Here is a 23,302-nt window from a genome sequence, read left to right as displayed (position 1 = left end):
TCCAGAAACCAAATCAGGATGAAAAGGGGACCAGAAGCAAAAAAAGACCCAGAAGCTCTAGAGTAAAACTAAGACTGACTGGGGTATCATTTATTTTTTAAAATTTCTTTTTAGATTTTTTATTATTTAATGTGGTATGTGGTTTGTGTGCATGTACTTATGTGTACCATGTGCATATCTGGTGCCTGTGGAGGTCGGAAGTGGGCATCAGATCCCCTGGGACTGGAATTACAGATAGTTGTGAGCCACCACGTGGATGTTGGGAATTCAACCCAGGACTTCCTGCAAGAGCAAGTGCTCTTAATCACTGAGCCAGCTCTCCCGCTCAGACAGGACTTTTCTATTTGAAAACGTAAATGGGCTCTAGCGTAAGATATATCTCATAGCCAGCTTTGGGGCACGAGAGGAGACCTGCACTAGACTTGAGCTGTATGTCTCCTAGAAATGAGCTGGGATATGTGAAAGTCTCTGAGTCCTGGTCTCATCCGCAAGATGCATATGCGCAGCATCCCTTAGGCTTTTGGAAGCTACCAAGGTAATAACGAACCCAAAACATCAGGTGTGCAAGGGGATGCTGGGACGGCTGGTCATAGGACTGTCTATAAAAACTGGGATGCTGCTGGCCTTCTCCCGTCCCTCCCCCACCACTCCAGAAAAATGCCTGTTGGATCACCAGAGGAGTGATTTTGACAGAAGTCACATTTGGAATAGGGAACCCATCAGGTCCATGCCTAGTGCTGGCCTTCTGCTGTGTTCTGTCTCTGGCTGAAGTCGTCTTTTTCTCTTTTATCCTACAATCTACCTAGGAAGACCTTGACCTCACGCTGAAGTGGAGTCCTCTCTGACCTTGGCCCAAGATGCCCTTCTCGGAACCTCTGCTGGATGTCCAGTGTGAAGCCACAAGAACCAGCACGCTCCTCAGTGCCTCCTGTGGATTTCTGAAGGTAGAGCCCCAGCTTCTTCCCTTCTTGTCTAGCCTACAGAGAAAAGGGCCCATAGGTCTCTGCAGAGACACACCAGTATCTGCAGACATGCAGATGACAGCGTATGACTTCTGGACTAGCCAGGTGCAAATGTTTCCCTTCGGTTATCAGACTTCCCATTGGCTGCTGTCAATCAACTGGTCCAGTTGGGTTCCAATGTTCATTTTCTGTGTGGCAGTGAGTAAGAGAGTCGTTTTAAATTGGCACAGCCCACGATAAATGCACAGGAAATGAGAGGGACCAGCAGGAATTGGATCAGAATACTTTAATAGATATCAGTGTCAAAATACATTTCCTTATAAAGTTAAGCTCCCGTACAGTTATAATGTCATCAGTAGGAATTTGACAATGCAATAATGTTCATGAAGTTGTTACATTGACAGGGAAGGTTAATATGAAGCTCGGAATATTTCTCAGAGTGTTTTTAGTTAAACTGCAAAGGGAAAATGCCCTTAATGCTGAGGCAACAACCCAAGAAATCAAATACCAGCAGTTACATGTCAATAACCCTTCAAGTTCCGTCACCGTGCGTCAGGCCACACCGTGCACCAACGTGCGACTTGGACAACACCATGCCTAGGTCATTTTAGGTAGATTGACTTTGAAAGTTAATTTTTGGTTTGGGCAGTAAGTCTCTTTAGGCTTACTATGTTCTGGCCTAATGGGCTTTGTGTGTATTTAAAGTTTTATTGTACCCAAGTGAACAACATCTTATGTTGATTGGTATCACACACCCCAAAGGTGGCCTCCCTCTTCCCCAGTGAGTTACAAAGTGCTCCGGGAATACTATTTTCAGTGCTTCCTACCTATTTACGTCACTTCACGTGACTGAGACCTCCGCTAGAGGCTGTCCCCAGAGGTCTGCCTGCTGCTTGCCCGCAGTGGGCCGCTACGCCTAGGCTTGGCAGGGCCATCTGCCCTGCAAGCTGCGGGTGTGGCGGGGTGCAGGGCTGGTCAGACGTGGCACCGGCTCCTAGTTTAGCTCCAAGGACTGGGTGGCTGCATTATTTGTGAATCCCCACTCAAACCATCTCATGGTAGCTGTGGAAATACCCAAATGTGCCGCATGAGGGAGACAGGTAGAGTCACATAGCTCAGTGTGCTTGAAGGGCTAGGAACACGACCTGAACAAAGGAAAAGCGCTTCCTTCCCATCCCCGACACGTGCCATTGAAGCAGCCCTCGTGGCAGCAGTCACACGCATACGTACAGAATACACAGAGAACGTGAGGAGAGAAGACAGCTTGCCATGCTCTGCCTTAATGACTCCACTCCCGGGATTGTTTGCCACACCCATGGCATATCACAGAAGCAAAAAGTCACCAGAGAGAGAGAGAGAGAGAGAGGAAAAAAAAGATCTGTAGCAGTGTTAGTACAGGCATGTGGGAGTACTGTACAGTTCTACAGTGTCCAGAACACTGAGAAAAATAAAACCAACAGCCCTAAAAAGATCTTAAAAGTGATTTTGTGAGCAGGATTCCATATCTAAGTTTTTAGATATTATAAAGTACCCCATATATATGATAAACACTAAACCCAGATATAAATTTTCCTTTAAAAAAAACCCCCTCAGTTTTGCTTTTGAGTAATAATAATAAAAAAATCCCCTGAACCTGGGGTGTGATGGGGGACGCCACCAAACGGTTCAGGAAAGCCACTGTGTGGCTTCACAGGTAACCCTGGAGTTTACCTTTCACATTGCTTATTTTTTTGCCCCATAAGTCATATCAAAATCAGAGCGAGGAGTTGGCTTTTTAAAAATCACACTGAATTTTACAATATGGTGATTAGGTATGTGTGTGAGAGGGAGACACAGAGATAGGGAAACAGAGAATCCACAGTAGAGCTTGGAAAGCAAAATCCTTTTCTCTTTGGCAACAACAACCACCAAACCACTTCAGTTGAACGAAGCCCAGGCTTCCCCTAAGGAGAGGCAACGTCCACCCATGCTTGTTAGTGCGGATACTGAATGTGAGAGAGAAACCTTGGGGGAATATAAATTAGAAATCATTCAAGGAAGGGAGGGGGGAAATCTTATCAAATTTCAGAACGTTTTCATCGACGGAAAAACGACTACGTATTTTGAAAACATGGATAATAAAGTGAGCATGTCAGGTAAAGGCCACTGCTTGGTGACCTGGGCAGATCGGCCAGGTCAGTACATCTCTTAAGAAGTGTGCTGGTGTTAGAGATACCTAATTGCAACACAGACAGAAGGTGGAGCTGGCAGACAAGACGGCAAGGCAGGAACGTGCCCAGCCAGAGGCCCTGGCTCAGGTGGCCTGGTCCAGAGCCCTGAGAAGATCTCTCCCTTGCAGGAGTGTGGAACTTCCCAGCACAGGGACATTCACCTCACAGTCATATCGGGTCAGTTCCGGCAACAGGTAAGGCTCGAAGGACGGCCCCAGCAGTCGACTGGCCATGCCTGCAAGAGGGGGTGAGGGTGGGGGAGGGGACTTTAAAAGCCTGACCCAAGCACTGGCACAGTACCTCCCCCACTGAAGACAATCAGGGAGAAGGGCCCGCATGGCAAGAACAGCGTCTCCATGCCAGGCCGGGAACATCAGGTACCAAGGCCATCTTGCCCTGGGCTGCACTCCCCATTCAGAGGACGGAGCCAGAAGAGAACATATCTCAGCGGTGCTGAGATCCAAAGTAGGTGCTAGCAGCGACAGGGGTCTCGTAGCTTTGGTACAGGGCAACATCCCGGTGGCCTCTCCCTCCTGGGGTCCACCTGCTTCCCGTTCTTGCCTGCATTCCTATGAACAGAGGCCTCACCCCCTGTTAATTTCACCTCTTCTTTCAGTCATGGTCAGAAAGTGATCTAAGTTGAAATTATTTTTGCTTTGGTTTCAACCGCCGGGGGGAACCTGTCATGTGCTGACTACTGCTGACCAGATGTGTACCAGGGGGTGAGTGACACATGGTTCTCTCCTTTCAACTTTTGGGCTTGCCTGCCCACCTGCTGGTAAACAGTGGGACTGGGATATCAAGCCCAGGGCATCTGGGGTTCCACAGACTGAGAACCCAACTATACGACTGTAGGCAAGGTTCTGGCATTCCCCACCCCCCACCCCAAAGCCACAAATTATAGATGCCAAGCAGGGGCCTCTGTGGGAGCGCATCTGGGTTTCAGTGGCAACAGCTGAACTTTTCGGATCACCAAGCTACCCTGCTGCCAGTGAGTCCCTGTGCATGCTTTCGGAGAGATGTTGTGTGTACACTTCAGCAATGAGGAGCTAAGGAAAAGACAGACGTACGCCAAGAGCCTGCAAGTGACCTGCTTATTGGAGGATTCCTTCTAAAGCCTTCCAGCCTGCCTTTCCATAGCAGCAAGCTTGTCTCTGCAGACCCCACTCCACATCAACTGTCTTCCTCAGAAGTCCATCACAGCCCTGGGCTCCTCACCGTCCCAGCCGCTTCCCTCTCCCGAAGCTTCCCTAGCCTGAGTTGGTCAGAAGTAACTGTAGCTCTGCCCTCTCTCTGGGGCCATGCACATCAAGAGAGCGATTTCTCCTTCCTCTCTCTCTCTCTCTCTCTCTCTCTCTCTCTCTCTCTCTCTCTCTCTCTCTCTCTCTCAGTTCAGATTCTCATTGAGGGGGGCCTTCAAGAGATTCTTTGAACAAGTCATTGTCAAACACTTCCTGGGCCTGGTACCACGCAGGTCCTGGCTAATCCATCCTCATACAGCCTGTCTGGATGCGCTGTAACTAGTTGCCTGAGGCCTGAGCAGAGGCTCCAAAGGCGACCTGTCATCCATGCAGAGCTGCTGTGAGTGGCCGCTTCCCAGCTTCCTGTCCAGTCAGGCCACCTGTGTGCATCAGACCCTGGGTATGGCACAAGCTCCCGAACACTCACCTGACCCCTTCTGGGCTCCTGGAGGACTGTAGTCCTGGAACTGGGAGGCATAGCACTGTGGCGGGAACCCACTCTTGACATTCTCCCCTGGGCTCACAGCAGATGGTGGCTGTGGGGGTGGCAGGTGTCTCAGTGGTTGGCCCAGGCCTCTCATGGAGTTTTGAGTGAATTCATCTGGAAGGATCCAAGCCAGAGAGTGAATATGGTGCCGTCTGATAGGACAGATGGTAGCTCTCAGCCTGCTTTTTCTTTTCAGGGGCCGTGTAGAGGCCGCAGAACCTGGAGCCCCCTCGTGGCATGGACATGGCCCGTTCTAACAAGGTTCAGGGAACGGGCCCTGAGCCTCCAACCCTCTAGACCCCCGTTTAGGCCTGCTTACCAGGGGCCATGCTTGCGCTGATGGTCTTGTCAGGCGTCAAAGGACAGGTCCCACCCATGAGGCTCTTCATACGTTTCCACATCAAATGTGAACTGCTGCTGGTGCCCGGAGGGTCCCCCTGCAGATGTGAGGTGTGGATGGAGGCAGAGGGCTAGGGGTGGGGTGTGGTGGGTGGGGGCACCCGACAGACCCAGCAGACGCAGACACAGGGAGATGCTCACCACTGGCATGAGCTCTTTGCATCTCTGCCCTAGCCTCGCTTCCCGCCGAGGAGGCGGCTTACCCCGCTCGCGTCTTGGAAGGCGTGCTCCTCGTGTTCCAGCTGGCGCTTCAGCTTCAGCTTGTTGGAGAGGGCTATCATGGCGGGGCTCATCATGTATGGGCCGCGAGCCCCGAAGTCCTTGGCCGACCTGCCAAGCCCAAGAAAAGAGGGCAGGTGTAAGGGAGTCTATGGCCTCCCACCTGGTGTCTTCACAGGACCGATACTCAGGACCAAGGCGATTTATGGACACAGAATATGGAGTGCCAAAGGGCCTGAACAGCTGTGGCTCTGCCTTCTGTTCCTCTACCTGGTGAGATGCCAAAGCATTCAGGCACCTGTGCCTCCCTTCACACACCTGTCTATTACCTCAGCTACTCTCGGGCAGTCCTGCCCTCATCGGTGACTGTCCCGCTAGATGACATCAGTCTCTACAAGGACTGCTGCTCAGTGCCTCCCACCCAGAGGACCATCTGGGTGCTTTACGAAGGGCACACACGACAGACGACACACCCCAGCTTCTGGGACTTAGACCAGTGAGCACCTGGTGTGGTGTGGTGAGATAGGAAATGTTGGGACCTGCATGTATCCCGCAGAGGCTCTCGGGTAGAAGCCTGGGTCGGCGGAAAGCACGGGATTATGGAGAGAATAGAGAAACTGTCACTCAAATACCTGTCTGTGCCCAAAGATGAACCCTAAGGTGAGTAAAGTACCCTTGGGGTGATCAAACGGTAGACACCAGGTTTGAGATACTCAGTGAGCCCTTCCTCCTGTAATCTGGGGGTTTGGCCTTCAAATATCAGTTCTCTAACTAGGTAGGTAGAGTGCCTGCTGCCTGCAGAGTGAGGGGATATGGTGGGGCGGGAAGCCTAGGTGGGGCTCCAGAGCACCCACTGGTGGGTGTGTACTTATACCTCCTCCCTGCCCAGTAAGACCCCTCCAGCCTGGCATCTGCCACTGACCTCATCTTGAACATGGAGACGTGAGGTGAGGTGTTGGGCGGCTCCACCTGTGATGGCCCCAGTGGCAGGGTCCCCAAGGATTCACTGTTCTGATCTCCAGCAGGCCACTTGGTGGGCCCGAAATGTAATGGTGGGTCTGGAGGCCACTGAGTGTTGGATCTGCCTCCCATCGAAGAGAGAGGAGTGCTGGCTTGGCCACAGCATGGAGGCAGGGACCCTTTGTTCCCAGCGTCAAAGAAGATGGAGGACATGGGCCAGTGCTCCGGCTCCGGCTTCCTGCTTTCCACCTGCTGGGGGTACTTGCCCAGGAAGAAGGGGCTGTGGGTGGCCCCCAGGGCTAGCGGCTGGAAGATGCTGGTCATGGTACTGAAGCAATGCTGGGCGTTGGGCTGGGGGCTCTCTGGCATGTGGGGCTCCTCCGGGCAGATGGGGCTTAGCTGGAAGTCCTCCCCATCCATCGGGATGTAGGGTGCTAGAGTCTCCAAGTCCAGCTCATTGAAATCCGTCTGAGGAGATACAGAGCAAAGCTGCATTGCCGTGGCTGGCCCAGCCCATGCCTTTCCCGGGCCTTTTCAAAGGGTCACGCCTCCATCCAAACACTTGTATTGGAAACTCTCGGATTTGCCATCGAGGGCACAAGACTTTCTGTCGATGCACTTATCCCTTCACTCCGTGCTCTAAGCTTCCACCCCTGACCTGCAATGCCCTCTTGCTCCATTCTTTTCCAGTCAGGCAAGCTCCATGCCTCCACGGCATAGGCTGCTCCTTCATCCTATTCTCGCTACCCTTGAGCTCCTGAGATGAAGGGCAGCTTCTCTTCCCCTCCCTCCCAGGCCCTGTAAAGGGACTGCCGTTCTCAGAGACCCGCATTGGGTTCCCATTGTCGTACTAGAACACTCATAAACAGAGACACAAGCTGTGGCTACAGTTAGTGACGGACCCCTCACTGCAGACAGACCTCTGTAATTAGTACCCAGAGAACGGTACTGAAGCAACACTGCTTGCTTGGGCTAAGGAATGCCACAGGTGCACCCAGGAAAAGGGAGATGCACAGAAACGATGAAAAAAATTTGCAGGCCAGGGCGACGGCACACACTGAGGAGCCAGGTAGAAGCCTGGATGGAGAACTCGGTCTGAGACAGACTGGGGTATGAGGATTGCCCCTGGGGCGCTGGCCGCCACCACATCCACCCACCTCATCCACTTACAATGTGTGTGCAAAAGCATGTGGCCCTGTGCAATAAATTGTCATTGAATATACAACTCAGGAGCATTTTTGTCAATCATTTAAAGTGAAATGACTTTTTAAAATGCATCGATTGAAGAATTTGGACGTGCCTCCGTAGAGGTTTGGTGGCGTGAAAAAGTGAGAGGAGGGCTGGTGGCAAGCTCCCTGTCCCCGAAGCTTTGCTCAGCACCCCGGGGACCTCTGACCAGGGACGCAGGAGCCTTCATCATCCACACGGGGCCTACCTGGGTGCTGCACTGGTCCTTCGCCTCCGTGTCCATGGCAAAGAGTTTCTCGATCACTTCAATCTTCAGGTGATCCTCCAGAGATGAGTAATAGTCTTCAGGGCTGCTGGGCTGGAGACCGAGAAGGAGAGGACCGAGTCAAGAACATGGTGCTTGTCTCCCCAGAAGTAAACGGACAAGTGTGTTTCCCGACTCATTCGGCTGCATTCCACAAGGAATGAAGGGGGCTACTATTTACAAGCTGTGTGAAGTAGATCCGTTCGTCAGCCTCTCTGAACCTTGGTCTCCCCGTAAGGAGACATTTGCCTTACTTCCTAGAGCAGGGGTTCTCAATCTTCCTAATAGATAAATAATAAAATTACTTTCGTGGCTACTTCATAACTTTTTGCTACTGTTCTGAATTGTTATGTAAGTATTTGTGTTTCCTGGTGGTGTTAGGTGGCGAGCCCTGTGAAAGGGTCACTCAACGCCAGGGGTCACGAACCACTGTCCTAGGGGTGTCTTGCCGTGCACGTTGGATAGAGGCTGTGGCCAACAGGGCTCTGTGACTGAAGCCTTCTGTCTGCACAGAGACCAAACTCGGTTCTCACTGCCATTCCAGGCATCGCTACTTCGACGGGGCTGGGGGGACAAGGACTAAGAGCCAGCGGTCAGCTCTATGGTCCCTGGAAGACTGGCCTCCCAGCATTCTTAGGGGGCACTGCAATAACTTCAGGGGGACAGTAAGTCTCAGAATGTCTTTTCAGGCATCTGGCAGCAGAGCACGAGGGGCCCGCCCGCTCTGTGTGCTCCCCCCGAGGGTGGGGCTCACCGTGGAGCAGCTACTGCTGCTTGTGGTCCTGGGGGTGGTGTTCCCTGGGGTGCCTGCCTGGGGCACAGTGAAGGCCGGCAGGCTCCCAGACTCACTCTGGGCACCGTGGCTCAGCTCTGCAGCCCAAGGCTGGCCTGGGGGCAGGGCGGCCTTGCTGTAGGCTGATGACTCATCAAAGTTCTGGTTTCCTGTAAAGACAAGACATGCTTGGTGAAGAGTCACGAGGTCTAGGCTCTTCCCAGGGAGGAAGAAGCCCAGAAGTTTCACAAAGGTCCTAAAAGGGTCCTGAAAGTGGGCCTGGGATGGACACCCTCAGTACCCTGGAGCCTAGCTAGGACCAAAGAGCCTTTGACCAGAGCTGCGATTCAATATGGGGACTCCTTATAATGAGACCAGTTCCCAACAGCGTTTGGCTTTCAGAGTCGACTAAACTTACTAGAAGCAGCTGATCCCTCAGAACACTCCAGAATGTAGATGAAGTTACCAGAGACTGACGGGGCCATTTGTCTTAGTACCATCATGAAGCTAGGGGCTGCAAGGTGTCTCATGCAAGGGCTCATTGACCTTTATCATTCTCTGAGACATCAATTTTCCTGTAGCCTCTGAATCGCACATATCACAGGAGACAAGAAACTGCAAAGACCAGCAGTCACGGTTGGGCTAGGGGCTGGGGGGAGACATGGGGTATGGTGTGACCTGGAAGAGGCCTTTCCATGTACACTCCAGGAAGTCAGAATAGCTGAGGACTCTGCCTGGACCACAGTGACTTCTCTTCCAGTGAGACAGGAGAACATTCTAATGCAGACAGCCTTGAGGACTTCATCCTGTGCCTGGATGTCCTCACTGGTGTTTTTTGGCTTTATTCCTTAGCCTTCCACTTAAATAAGGGCGTGTACTCTGAGATACGTGAGGGGATCTACCATCTCTCTAGACAGGCCCAGAAAAGCCTCTCTCCCTCAACTCAGACTCCCACAGCCAGGTGGAGAATGGACCCATCTCATTGTCCACCTCCTTTTACCCCTTCATGAGGGCATATAACTCAGTGGCCAGGGAGTTTGGGGTCCTTTTGTGCCTGGCAGAGCCTGACCGTGAACATGTGATTGGCACATGGGCAAGGGTCAGGTGTAGCTCTGGTTTAGAGAAGGTGTGTCTGCGGAGGCTTGTCCTAAGAAGAACTGTTCCCAGTCTCAGAGGGGTCAGGGTTCAGCTAGGGCTAGGAAGTGCTCACCAAAATCCAGAGAAATAATGGCATCTCCTGCAGTGGGGGCCAGCTGGGCAAGCTCCTCGGGCTCCTCCTTCAGCTTGGTGAACAGGTAGTTACTCTTCTCAGATGTGGCTACATCGTCACTGCTGTCAAAGATGCTGTTCATGGCCATCAGGTGGGGCTTGAACAGGGATTCAGTCTGGTCCATGGAGAACACCACATCGTTCTTCTCAATCTCACTAATGGCATGAGAGAGCTGTTCAGAGCCAAAGCCTTTGGCTCCCCCAGACACAGAAAGTCCGATAGGTAAACCTCTCAGACCAAAAGAGATGGGCAGGGATACTGGTGACATTTTGGAAAGGATCAAAGTCTGTGAGCCATGGAAGCAGAGACACGAGAGTAACCTCTGCCGATGGGCTGTTTCAGATGGCTACACTGTGCGTTGAGCTGCTGGTGTACAAGAGGCCGGGATGCTATGTCAATTTCCTTCATAATAGCTATGGCTGCCTGTCATGTTCTTCTGGGGGTGGGGGAGGGGTGGGACATAGCCTCCGAGCAGCTCTGGTTTCCCATTCACACGATACTATGCAACTGCTGTATACAATCTTCACCCCTTAACACAAGTCAGAAGCATGACACCATAACAGACAAGGCGAAAGGTAGATGAGAAACCTCTAGAACTCTGCTCCTCAGATCTCAACGAAAACCCCTCTCAGAACGATTCCCACCCATGGCCAACAGCTTTTGGAGGTAGTGCCCAGGGCACGGAGAGGCTGGGTGCCCCGCCCCCTCCCCTCCTTACCTCAGGACGTAGTTGATACACATGATACACTGAGGCTGCAGGTTGCGGGGGTTGTAGATGACTGTCCCCTGGGTCTCCAGCCACACGTATCCTCCATGCTTGGCTAGCATCCGGTACTGGCCAGACACCACCTGCCCCTTGGTGCACACTAGGGAAGAAAGGGGGCCGAGATGAGAGAGGTGGAGGAGCATGTGCAGCACACATTCAGACCCCACAGGAAGTATCACCTGTGGGGGGGGGGGGACGGGGAGTGCGGGACGGACAGAGCTGCCAGATAGACACCAGGCACTGGAAAGAGAGAGCTAGGAGGGAGGCCGGAGGTCATTTCAGCCAACTCTTCATTTTAAAAAGGGGAATAGGCGGTCTGAAGGAAAGCAGACCGTTGCCTGCCCAGTGCGGGAGTGACCTACTCTACAGCTCTGCCATGCCCCCTCAAAACCCTCGTTATCGGATTCCCAGGCAGCTCAGTGGGAACATAACCAAGAGCAGCATCCTGCTTCTTCACAGGCTTCAATCACCCTCTGCAGGCGGTAGCGGCTAGAATGCATCTTGGAGAAAGGTCCACTGCAGGGCTGCAGACCCGTCACCATTCCCCGACTGTGAAGGACAGCGAGCGGGTCTCACACACACACTAGGCAAGTGCTCTACCATGGAGTTACATCCCCAACTGTCCATTTTCATTTTGACTCAAGGTCTCTGTAATTGGTCAGGCTGGCCTCCAACTCACTCTGTAGCCCAGGCAGGCCTTAAACTTAGCATTTCTTTTGCCTTAGCCTCCAAAATAACTGGGACTCAGGGTTGTGCCATGAGACTCAGCTGAGGTCTGGCTTTTTTTTTAATTGTGACCTTTGAACTTTCAAGGTCATCTGTTAGGTCTGTCACTTAGGGGGCGGAGATAGTGTCAGCCGGGGTCAAGAAAGGCCTGTAACCCAGGACCAGTAGCCTCCTCACAGCCTCCTCAGCCACGAGAAGTTCTTTAAACTTGTCTCCCAACTACCCACCGAGACTGCTGGCTTGGAGTTCTTTCCTCTTCTAGATTATTCTAAGAGTTCATTTCACATGTGTTATCACTGTCTAAAAACACCCCAGACTGTCCTCTTCCCCATTTCCAAATGCATTTTCCATTTTTGTTAGAGAAAGAGAGAGAGAGAGAGAGAGAGAGAGAGAGAGAGAGAGAGAGAGAGAGAGATCAAAAGCTCCTGTCCCCTAGTGTCTGCTGACTTCAGAAATGTCTGTTAGCTTTTTAAACTATCTGCTCCGATCTTTTGGAAGTTCATTGTTGGGAGCTCAAGCCCAGGAGTGCACAGGTCACAGAGAACTGAGGAGAGGTCTGATGGAAGGATCAGGAAGTCTTGCTGGCATGGGGAGTTTGGGGAAGGAACAATCCTGGTGTGGTTTCCTCCTCTGCAAACTGTGGTATTGAGACTAGTAATGTCCATCATTGTCATTGCTACTGCTGTTGTGCTGAGGATCAAATGGACTTGCCCGCCTTGTCAGCTACACAGATGTTTCGAAGTCTCCTCGTCCCTTGGCTATTAATGTCCAGTGCATAGACACTGCCCCGGTTGTATTACTCAGAACTGTTTACAGGCACTGTCTTTGGAGGCTCTATGAGAAAACATCCAGGCTCCCTTAGACAGTCTCCCCGGGTTTCCTGGTCAGCTCATGGGCCATCTTCCTATCCATCAGTCCTGCATGGTAGAGGGACACGGCCTCGTGCATAGTCATGCTGATCATAATCTGTGTCTCGGCACTTCTCACCCTCTTGAAAATCTTAACCAGCACCAGTGAGGGGCAGGAATGGCTGAGAGTTACATGTATGCATTGCTCCGCAGAGCCCATAGCTGCCTCGTGAGATGAATTCAAGTCCTTGTGACAATGAGCTCTGGGCCCAGTACATAGTGCACCTGTGGAGATCAGTGTCATGGTCGCCTCCCTTGACAAGCGACAGCATGGGTTATCATTAACAGGTAAAACACCCATTTCACATCTGCAGCGACTGAAGCCCTCACAGATTTCCTTTCGCTAAACATTATTGCTGACTTGCACAAAAGTCTCAGACTCAAGAGTCTAAGTTAGAGTCTCATTGTCAACTTTATTTGCCTTTCCCTAACAAGCTTTACTGGATTTTCATTTACCTTCCATGGACATGTACCCATGTTAAGCATACAGTACAAATGTAAATACTATCACAATGTAGCTATCACCTCAGCAAAGGCACAAAGCACTTCATCTCCCCCAGCGCCAAGGCCCAGATGCCTAACTAATCCTAGTTCCAACCTCAGAGTCCAGACAACCACTGTAGACTTTTTATAGGGTCGTTCAAGTTTATTTCACGTGCCTGACTTCATTATACTTGATCAGTGGGTTCTTGAGGTTCCCATCGCTGCTGGTGTTTCTTGTGTCTCCTCCCCTTTTCATGGGGGAGTAGTATCTCACTGTATGGGCATACCACAACTAGTTCATCCCTTCGTCTGGACGTTTGAGTTTTCAGTTGTTGTGAATAATACTGCACATAGACCTCTGTGTCCGGATCTTTGTTTGGACTTAGTTTCATTTCTCACAGGAGTGTAGCTAGAAGTGAAACTTTTAGAGGAAATGCCATGACCAGGTTTTTATTATCAGAAGCAGCCAAATTATTTTTCAAAGTAAAGGTTGTGTCATCCTAATCTAATCTTTTCAATGGAATATTGTACCGTAGGGAGGAGCGACACCACCCTTTAACATGAGGAGACTCAGGCCAGGAAGGCTGTGACTCGATTCACACTGCACGGGACAATAGTAACAGCGTTTAGATAGTCGGTCTTTTGATTCCCGGGACAATCCACCCTCCCTGACTACGTATGTCGAGCCCAGAAACAAGTGAGAAGGCAAAATCTGCTACGGCCACTTTGTGAAACCATCATGGGCTCCTTGGGCCAAGAAGGAACTTTGGTCTTCTCTGCTGCCCCTTTCTCTGGAGACTACCTAGCTGCGGGGAAACGATTCTTGCACGGTTTCAAATCTGGAGTTAACTCATTTAGACAGTTCTTAATGCAAACCACATTCAAGGCTCTTAGTCTTTTTGATGAAACAGTTCACCAAGCAGAGGTTGTGACTGCACTCCTGGTAATTGCAGGCAGGGGCCTGCTCTATCAGTAGAATCTAATTCACACCAGCATTCTAATCATCTCATTAATGCCAGCCTTGGTGAGGGGCCTGCTACTTGGTAGGGAGATAGGCTTTTTATGGCCTTTAATCTTGTTTTCCTAAGAGCACAACAAAGAGAATCCACCCCCCCCCTCCTTTGAGAGTAACAGCGTATGAATTAGTAATCCATTTGGAAATGATGACTTTCAATTATCGAAATCTGGTTGAGGACTGAGCTTCTCCAGGCATTTTGATGGGAAACACGTACAGGCTGAGACACACAAGGGTGAATTGGAGACATGTAACTTCGATGCACTTCTAACCGGAGCCTCCACCTTGGCCTCGGGATGAGTGTCCATCTATAGTCCAACTGTATTTGCAGGGGGAGGTGGGGTGGAGACCCCTCTCACAACGGACACTGACCCTGTTTCCAGCCCAGGTAACCTTGGCTTGACGTACAACCATTGGCTGAGCAGAGGCCTCTGTGCTCAGGGCAGCTTTACTTAACGCCACCAGGAAGCAACAATAAAACCAACCAACCAACCAACCAACAAACCCCGAGTCTGTACTTTATATTTGAACTGTGAGTTTTCTTTAAGTGTGCTGGGGGATTAAATATACGGAGTAAGTAAAAACAACTCCAACCAAAAACTTTTTCCAACGTATTTCCCCCAGGAGTTAGCCTCAAAACTGATAGGGCCAACATTTTTGTTGTTAGCTCTTTTTATAGATCAAGGAGTTCTAAAGGGGGAGGAGCATTTCCATATGGCTGTTCCCACTGACTGTGCTTCTTCTGTTCACCCCTCCCCAGAAGACAAAGTGCGGTACTGTCCAATCCCAGAATTCCCAGATACTTAGAAGCCAGACCTCGAGGCACTAGCTGCTGAGCTAGGCCAGAGCTGGGCAGTACAGCTGTGTGTTTCTACCAACCTGCCATGGGAGTGGGGAACCCCTGGGAAACACAAAAGCATTGGACCCTCCAAGAGAAGGCTGCGATCTCTACCTGGGCCACAGTGATAGCATCCGGGAGCACCCTGGTCTCTCTCTGGGCCCTGAGTGGGGCTGGATCGAGGCTGTTGTCTTTGGGTATTTTTTTTTTTCCTGAGATCACAGTGGGAGACTTGTCTGTGGTACCATAATGGTCCCTGCTGTATTATTAGATCAGACGAAACTCAAAGGCCACAGGGAGGAGAGCATGCTGTACCCAGCTTGTGGAGTTGCTGCTCAGTTAGTGGATCTGAGCTCTAGCTGTCCCGACAGTGAGACAGAGGAACGGGAGACAGACTCGGGACTAGGAACTGAAAGCCACACTTCCGCTTCCTGTGCTGTCAGTATGGCTGCCAGGAAGCTTCTCGGGGTTTTGCCCATTTGACTCCTCCTATCCCACCCTCTTATCAACCCTGTCTGGACCAGTGGCAAGGCTGGATGCTCTCTCTCCCAAATACACTTCTGTCTATGAGATATTTTTCACTTGGTTATTGTAATGCCCTCTGACACTATGAGAGATGCTAAGGTTAAAATCACCCAGCTTCAGGGAGCTCAGCCTCCTTCTTCCTCCACAACAAGACCCCTTAGGGAAGAGATCAAGTCTACCAATCCCTAGTCCTCAGAGGGCCAAATACAGGTTCTTACATGGTGATGGGGTTTATGGATTCAGAGAAATTACCCTGGAGCATCTAGAAATGAGAAGACGACATCGGGAAGCTGGCCGAGGGACCACTACAGAACCACCCTGTCCAAGAAAGTGGTCACATGCCAAGTAAAGCTACTTAAATTCTTGAAAAATCAAACTTAGCAAAAGCATCTCCTTGCATCAGCTACATTTCAAGTACCACCTAGGTCATGTGTGGCCTATGAAGACACAGAATGTTTCCATGACAGAGGTTCGACTGGATGCCTCCATTCCAGAGTCCCTTCACCATGCAGGCTTTCCCTGCATGCTTACACTGCGCTGGCTGGACAGCCCTCTCCCTTAACACCTTCTCTGTTTAGCCCTCTCCTCCTCTGCTCTTGCAACGGATCCAGTGCAAGCCCACTTTCTTCTGAACTCTCCCAGACCCCTCTTCTCTGCTGAGGTACTTGCTGCTCTAGCCCGGGCCCAAGCTGGTTATACACTGACTTGTAGATAGATGTTCTTCAGGGCTGCCCCTTAGGGTCATACAGAATGCGGACTGCCTGAGAGGAGCCCGGAGTCTTTCCTTAATTTGCATAAAAGCGTTGACAGGCTGGTGGCAGCTGGGATTCTCAGACCATCTTGAAGGTATCTCCCTTATCTGCCACCCAAGATGGCGACTCTGGGAAGGAGGTAATCAAGGCTATGCCTTGCTAATCATACTCCTCAAGGGCAGATGACAAGGACACAGGGGTACTCTAGGAACTCACAGTTCTGGTGACTTTTGGTCATGTTCTCCGAGTCCAGGGCGTGATAGAACTCGTAGGCAGAGCGGCCAAGTAGCTCCTCAGGGTGGTAACCGATCAGTTCCATGATTCTGAATTAAAAAGAAACCAAGGTGAGGAGGAAAGACCAGATGAACTTGGAGAGCATGCAATCAGGGGCTCCAGACGCTCAACCGAGAAAGTCCTGGTCACACCATTTATTTATTCAAGCAAAACCCCATCACACTGGGCCTGCAACTGGGGGTCATCCCCACCCCACACCTCCTGCCCTTCCTGAAGTCCCAGCTCAGTGGACCCACTGCACACACATCCTACTATCTAAGAAGTCCTGGGGTCAGGAAGGGGCCACACAGCTCCACCTCCCGGTTCATGCAGATGAATGCGTGGAGATCCAGGAGGGTCCAGAGTTGGTTTGATCTCTGTGTAGGTTCCCAGGTCAGAACAAGAACAAGAGCTGAAGCCTCCTGACTCCCAGCTCGAGCACATTCTAGCAGAGGTTGGGGAGCATTTAAACGGGAATCCTGTGGTCCAGGTGGGGAGACAGCTTGGCAAGGATGAGCCGGGCAGGGAGAGTACCTGTGCTGTAGTGTCACCCCCTGATGCTTCTCAGGTGCCATCTGGGACCCTAGGTATGTCTCCAGTGGCTGCTCTGCTCATCTCTCCTCATCTCCAGGAGAGGAGAGGACAGAGGTTGCTAAGGGGAAGAAACATAAAACCAGTCCTCGCAGGTGAACAGGCAGCAAGGCCGGAACAGGGCAGGACTGCACCGAGCGGGGATGTGTTCATTCTGCATGGTGTCTGGTTTTGGTGGGAGCTGGCACATATGGAGAGCCATGGAGAAGCATTGAAGCCTTCTGTGTGGAGACAGTGAATGAACAAAAGCCTGCCCTAGAACCACTGTACTGGCAACTGTCTCTGTCACAGGTCATGCCTGTGCCCTATTTCTCCATCTTTGACACAGTATACGTTTTCTCTCATGAGTGCATTGTCCGGTTTACCCAGCATATTACAAGTCAGAGCTGATGATAGGGTCTCATTAAGATAATCCTACCTGGAAGCACATTCCTTAGGACACACTTGTGTTTGTGTCCCCTGGGTGTCCCCTGGCTAAGGACAAGGAGAGGAAAACAAAAGTGACATGTGCTCACTTTGCTGTTCCGTATTCTTTCCATCCACACGGGTAACATGCATGTGGCTCTCACACTCCATCCTTCTGAAGGGTCATTTCAGGCCTCCTACTCTCTGTGCTAGGGAAAACTGACCGGGTTCTGGGTGTCTCCAGAGTCCAGTCTTGGTTTCCAAGCAACTTTTCAGCTCACTTGCAGTGTGCCGTGTACCCTCTGTCCTGGCCTCCTCTCTTCCAACTGTCTGAAAGCCTTAACTCTTGCAGGGTCTGCCTGAGGCCTCTCTTTCTCCACAGAGCCTCCTCCAGTTCCTTTAGGCCCTGCAGAGTCCCAAAGACCATGTGCAGTGGCCCTAGGGAGGATGCATGTGTCTCCTACAGCCTGTGCTTTCTCCTCTTAGCACAAGGAGTGCTAAGTAAGCACTGAACTGATGGCCTCTTTGTAGCTAAGGTACCACTGAGGCCTGCCAGTCCAAGACCATTAAGGAACCTGGTCACTGTTACCTCCTTTCCTTCCTTAAGCATGACTGGCCACCTCATTGCACACATGTTTATATGTGTGTGCACATGCATGGACACACACAAGTACCTCTAGCAGCTCGCCATAATCTTCAGCCTATCCTTCCATTCTGCATGGTGCCTGCTATTGCGTGAGCAGAGAAGAGGTAAGTTGTCTGACTAGATACAATGCTGGAGGTCCAAGTTGTGTCAAACAAAGGTTAGCTCCACCGAGCAAAAGGCTCAAGTGCAGCTGGCTCAGCCCCGTGGTTTCCCTACGAGAGGCTGGCCGAATACGTGTGCCAGCTGCCATCTTCACAGCAGGATGATTCATCCCCGCTTGGTCTCCAGGCTCACTGACCATGGACATGTTACCAGTAGCCTCGACCCTGGAGTGGGCACCCAAAGGCACGTAAGCCCAGATGAAGTTGGGGGAGGGCGAGGAGAGAAGAGTGTTGTCTGTGAACCCCACCATATGGCATTCTGGGTAAGTCAAATACATTTCAAACTTTGCCTGGGAATCAGAACTGTAGTGACAACAGAGTGACCACTTATAGGGTCACTGATTGGCCAGTCCGACTGCGCAGATGTAGAATTTTCCAGAAACCCTTAACACTGAATCCACTGGCCTTCTAAGAAAGAGATAATTCTCTCTCCTGAAGGAATCCCATTTCCTTTCATGATTAGGATCTTTCCATCAAAAAGCTCCAAGTAAATATTATAATTAGCTTCATAATAAGACACTTTTATCTAATTACTGTATCATCCATTCAAAGGCACACAATGGGAAAGTTCTGGAAGACAAACAAACCTGGATTTCAGACTTGCCAGTTATCTTCCCACTAGCAGCTTTCATTTATCTTGTCAGCCAAAATAAATATTTAATATCCCTCTTCGTTCCTTTAAACAGACTACTGTAAAAACTGGGAAATAGACACAGCCCAAACACAATCACAGAACATTTGGGTCGTCAAGACTTCACAAAGCCAGGAAGCCCCAACTTGGAGCTAATGGCCATTTGCCCCCAAGCACAGGCACAGCGACGCCACAGAGAGGTTAAGGAACTGAACTTGTTTATAGGGTCGCTGGGACGGCCCCTGGGACCTTCCCAGCTCATTTCCCCGGCTGCACAAGAGCGGGGCCCGATAGATAAGAGTGGCATCTGCTCTCTCCATCAGGGCGGAGGAACCACTTCTTTCTTCCTAATTAGAGAGCCTTGACTCACTGGGAGAAGAATCAGTTGGGGTCACCCATGAACTTGAGAGTCAACTCAGGGCTGCTCTGAGAGGAGAGGGAAATGGGTAAAGACTGAATTCATCAGATCCCGAAGCTGAGGACAGAGTGTATTCTTTAACAATGAGCAGAAAAAGAAGTGGACCAAAGATGAAGGGAGCAGAGACAAGGCCAGGCAGCTACAAGGAGGCTGGAGAGGAAGGAAAAGAGGAAATAGACAATGCGTAGTGAAAAGGTTACTTGGTTCTGAAGTCAGTGTCACACCGAGAAAGTATGTGGACCATCGAGGGCTTCGACTTTCCAAGTGAGATGCGCCTGTAAAGTGTGCTATGACTTACTCAGGTCCCCAGCCCCTGTCTAAAAAGCTGTTACAAGGCAGAACAGGTCTGTAACCCTGGTGCTGGGGTAGGAGGTGGTGTGGTGGTAGAATAGGCAGATCCTGGCAGCTTACCGGCCAGACAGTCTAGCCAAAACCATAAGTCCTGGCTCACTGCGAGAGCATTTCAAAACCCAAGGTGGAGAATGAGAGAGAGAGAGAGAGAGAGAGAGAGAGAGAGAGAGAGAGAGAGAGAGAGAGAGAGAGAGAGAGACCCAATGTTGACCTCTGACCTTAGAAGCATGACCTCAGGCAAGCGAACCATACATACAAGTATACACAGACGCACACAAATAAGGCATGGTGTGTTAAAAATACATGTCTAGAAGTGCTGTAAAGAATGGCCTACCAGAACAAGGCTAGGAAGAGAATTACTTTCTGAGTGTCGTCCCCTCAAGAGGCAGGAGAAACCAGCCACATGCCTCACGGGCTCACTTTATTCGTCCTGGCTGTTAACCACCATAGGTTGTTCATGAGCGGGACAGAGCTCGCTGGTTTCAGATGCCACTGCCTGGAGACAAGGAAGACCTGGGTGCTATTTACCCCTGTTCCCTATAGAGGTAAAGGGTTTCCTAAGCAAATTAATCATGTAAACGAGATGTCTATGGAGTACTGGAACTCTTTATGATGATGAAATTCCTGAGCACCTTTGGACCACCTACTTGTTTTCCCAAGAATGCTCCCACTAATAAATGCTTCCACTCAAGTCTGCATTTTCCTTCCACGCTTTCACAACCCTGGAGACACTCATTTTACTTTCTGTATGTTTATAAGCATTGGCAATGCATTTCTTTAGTGATATCTAGATCATTCACTGCTCAGACTTCAAGACCTATTCATTCCAATACATTTTTATATAGATTGTATTTGTATATTGTATTGTATTTGCGTTAAGTAACAGCCCTTAAACCTTGCACGTCACTTAAAGTACTGCCCAGTTATATGAAGTCTATCCAGTGAGCTCTGTGGTTAATGGAAAATCTATTTCTCTTCTCTGTGTGAGATGTCTTGTCTGTTTGTAGGGTGAAGTTATATAGCGGAAGGTAGCGTGCTCTTTCTTCTAGACCAGTCCTGCCCTGCATGCAGGTTCAGTAGACAAAACCCTACAAACAGTACGAGAGAAATGTGAGAAGCAGATCATGGAATGGTTCGAGCTGTGAGATCTAGGAAACTCTGAGATAAACTCCAGAGAGAATTTGTAGACCATTTCCAGCAGTCTAGATGAGGCAGGATAACACATGAGTATTTTTACACATTCAAACACGGTTAGGGCTAATTCCAGAACACTGTCAGCTGAGCAGGTACAAGGACACAGAGCACATTAGAGCCTAACTTTAGATCTAAAGAAGCACATGATAACCCCTGAGAGGGACGGGCCTGCAAAAGTACTTAGAATCTATTATGTATACACCAGAATCCATGCACAGTCCTTGCAAAAGATAACCCTGAACTTAAGACAGTACCCTCCTATAGAAAAAGCAGCAACAAGTTTATCAAACATCGCCAATGTGCAATAAAGAACATAATATCTTACAATTAATTTGCTTGAAGCCAGTCTGTTTTATTCTTGAACTTAAAACACCTCGGGGCTGTCTTCACACATCCGTGTCTCACACCTTTTGATTCGTTATCATTTCCTCCTTAAAACTGCATTTATGTGTATGTATGTGTGTGCGTGTATGGGTGTGCATGCCATGGCATGTGTGTGGAGGCCAGAAGAGCACTTGTGAACGTTAATCTGTCCTTCCGCCATGTGGGTTATTCTGGGGGTCGAACTCGGGCTCTCTGGCTTGGCCGCAGGAGCCTCTCTCTGCTGAAACATCTCACCAGTTACTTTATGGGTATTCTTTTCATGAGCCTCAACTCTCCCCTCACTTTAGTCATCTTATTGTTCCTGGGCTCTTTGACTAAAATGAATTCACCATAAATCTTTCTTCCAAAGGTTTACTTTGTGTGTGTGTGTGTGTGTGTGTGTGTGTGTATACATGTGAATACAGATGCCAGAGGTTGGATTCCCCTGTAAGTAGAGTTACAAGTAGTTGTAATTATATGTATGTCGGGGTGGGGGTTGGGGGCCAGACGGACCCAATATTCAGTTTCTCTGCAAGAGCAGTATGTGCTCTTAACTGCTGAGCACATTGCTTCTTGAGTTGGCTTTCTTTGCTGTTCTTCTACTTGGCCGCTAGATGGCATCTCCACATGAATTTAAAATCCCAGCCCCTTTAAAAGATTTGCCAATGACTTTGGTCTTCCTTGGATGAATGGCATGTTCTGTTTTGTACTACAAATTCACTGTGGTTTTGTTAAGCTGCTTGTATCTCAAGCTCAGAACTCTTAGCCACCCTTTCTTCCTTCTCTGATATAATAGTTTCGATACATGGTATTTTAAGAAACAGACTAATAACTCCTATGTTTGAGTGCTCAGTAGAGAAGAGTATCCTTAGCACTCAGGATGCTGGGGCAGGAAGACTGTTGCAAATCGCTGGCCATCCTTGGGAGGGTGGGTGCTGGAGGGAAAGACTTTTTCCTCAACCTGGCTAAGCAACTTTACATGCCATTGTCCGGGCGACAGCTGTCAGTGGTAAACAGGCTGAGCACCCTTCATCTGAAAAGCGGATGCTCAAATGTGCTGGCATGGCATCTGAAAAGTTTCGGGTTCTAGAGCATTTTGGATTCTGAATTTCCAGGTTGACTTCGGAAAGTCTATATACAACATTTCTCCCAAATTCTCAAATTCTGAAACATGTTTAGTTCCAAGCTTTTCAGATAAGCAATAATGTCTGAGTCATGACTGTGCCCTGTACATAACTGGGAATGGAAGAAGTTATTGGAGAGTTTTTAAAGTATTTACTGTCTCAAATAACTTTTAGAGAACATCAGGCACCCTCTCTCCCCACTAAGGGACAGTAACTGCGTTTTGAACCACAAGTGCATCAGAAGCAGCTGTTTGAAATGGATTGATTGTGGAGATCTGGGAGCTCAACAGTGAACAGCAACTTCCTGGGCTGCCTTTCTCCTTCCTCTCTTCCCTTCCTATGCCCCCCCTTTTTCTTTTATTAGGTATATGAAGTCCATAGACACAAACAATCAAAGGAAAATAGTCAACTGCCTCCAATGTGACTGTGGATTCAAACTGCCTGCCTTTCTCCAGATCCTTTCTAGCTTTCCCGGGGAAAACCATCTCCTTTGTGCCAGATGTCACTAAACCAGGAGCATTCACTGGGTAAAATGGCGGAGCCCTGCCCTGCACTCGCCATCACATGTAGGTGCTGGGTTTGTAGCATATCTCTCAGAAGGGTATGGTAGTGTGTGTACGCACACCCACACACTGCTCCCCATCCCTACACAGTGAAAACAGAACTAGCCCCTCCCCCCAGCCCAAAGCAATCGAGAAATAACACTGAGGGATTAAACACTTAAAATAGTCCCTTCGTCAGCTGGCATGCCTGTCCCCTGGTTACCTAATCCGCTAATCGGTTAAACACCGTGTGGCACACACTGTGTGTGTGCATCCCTCTGCAATCGCCTCTCCAGCACGCCATCAGCTTCCTTGAAAGGCAAGGTTGTGCTGAAGATACAGTGTGTCCCTAGACGTCACAAGCAGCATCTCTCTCTACACGATGAGTCACAAAGTCCTAAATCACAGGATCCTTCAAGGGAGGATCCACTCTGCCTGTCAGTCCCGAGCCAAGCTGAAGAAGTCACCACGGTGCCCCTCCCCTTCTCTGTGTACAGAGTGTCTTCAGTCCCTTTGGGGACCTGTTTCTTGTACTTTCCCCTTTAACCCAAGGCTAGCGCTTTTGCCTAAACCCATTC

At 49.9% G+C, this 23,302-nt stretch overlaps 1 protein-coding gene across 2 annotated transcripts in view; it reads right to left on the bottom strand.

Moving 5' to 3' along the window:
* Positions 1-1,233: 1,233 nt before the first annotated feature.
* The window catches only part of Epas1 (endothelial PAS domain protein 1), an 84,778-nt gene continuing 62,709 nt past the window's right edge, over positions 1,234-23,302 (bottom strand). For both annotated transcript variants that reach the window (XM_052746474.1, XM_052746472.1), the window contains exons 7-16: positions 16,242-16,348; positions 10,731-10,878; positions 9,953-10,167; positions 8,725-8,912; positions 7,914-8,024; positions 6,441-6,946; positions 5,503-5,629; positions 5,220-5,337; positions 4,841-5,014; positions 1,234-3,407 (exon numbers count right to left, since the gene is read on the bottom strand). In XM_052746474.1, coding sequence (XP_052602434.1) covers positions 3,256-3,407; positions 4,841-5,014; positions 5,220-5,337; positions 5,503-5,629; positions 6,441-6,946; positions 7,914-8,024; positions 8,725-8,912; positions 9,953-10,167; positions 10,731-10,878; positions 16,242-16,348 — 1,846 coding nt within the window. In that variant the 3' untranslated portion in view covers positions 1,234-3,255. The remainder of the gene's footprint in view (positions 3,408-4,840; positions 5,015-5,219; positions 5,338-5,502; positions 5,630-6,440; positions 6,947-7,913; positions 8,025-8,724; positions 8,913-9,952; positions 10,168-10,730; positions 10,879-16,241; positions 16,349-23,302) is intronic.

The sequence above is a fragment of the Peromyscus californicus genome, unplaced genomic scaffold, assembly GCF_007827085.1.
Source record: "Peromyscus californicus insignis strain IS unplaced genomic scaffold, ASM782708v3 Scaffold_1__1_contigs__length_55948999, whole genome shotgun sequence".
NCBI lineage: Eukaryota > Metazoa > Chordata > Mammalia > Rodentia > Cricetidae > Peromyscus > Peromyscus californicus.
The sequence above is the reverse complement of the archived record's forward strand: the minus strand, read 5'-3'. Positions and strand labels throughout refer to the sequence as shown.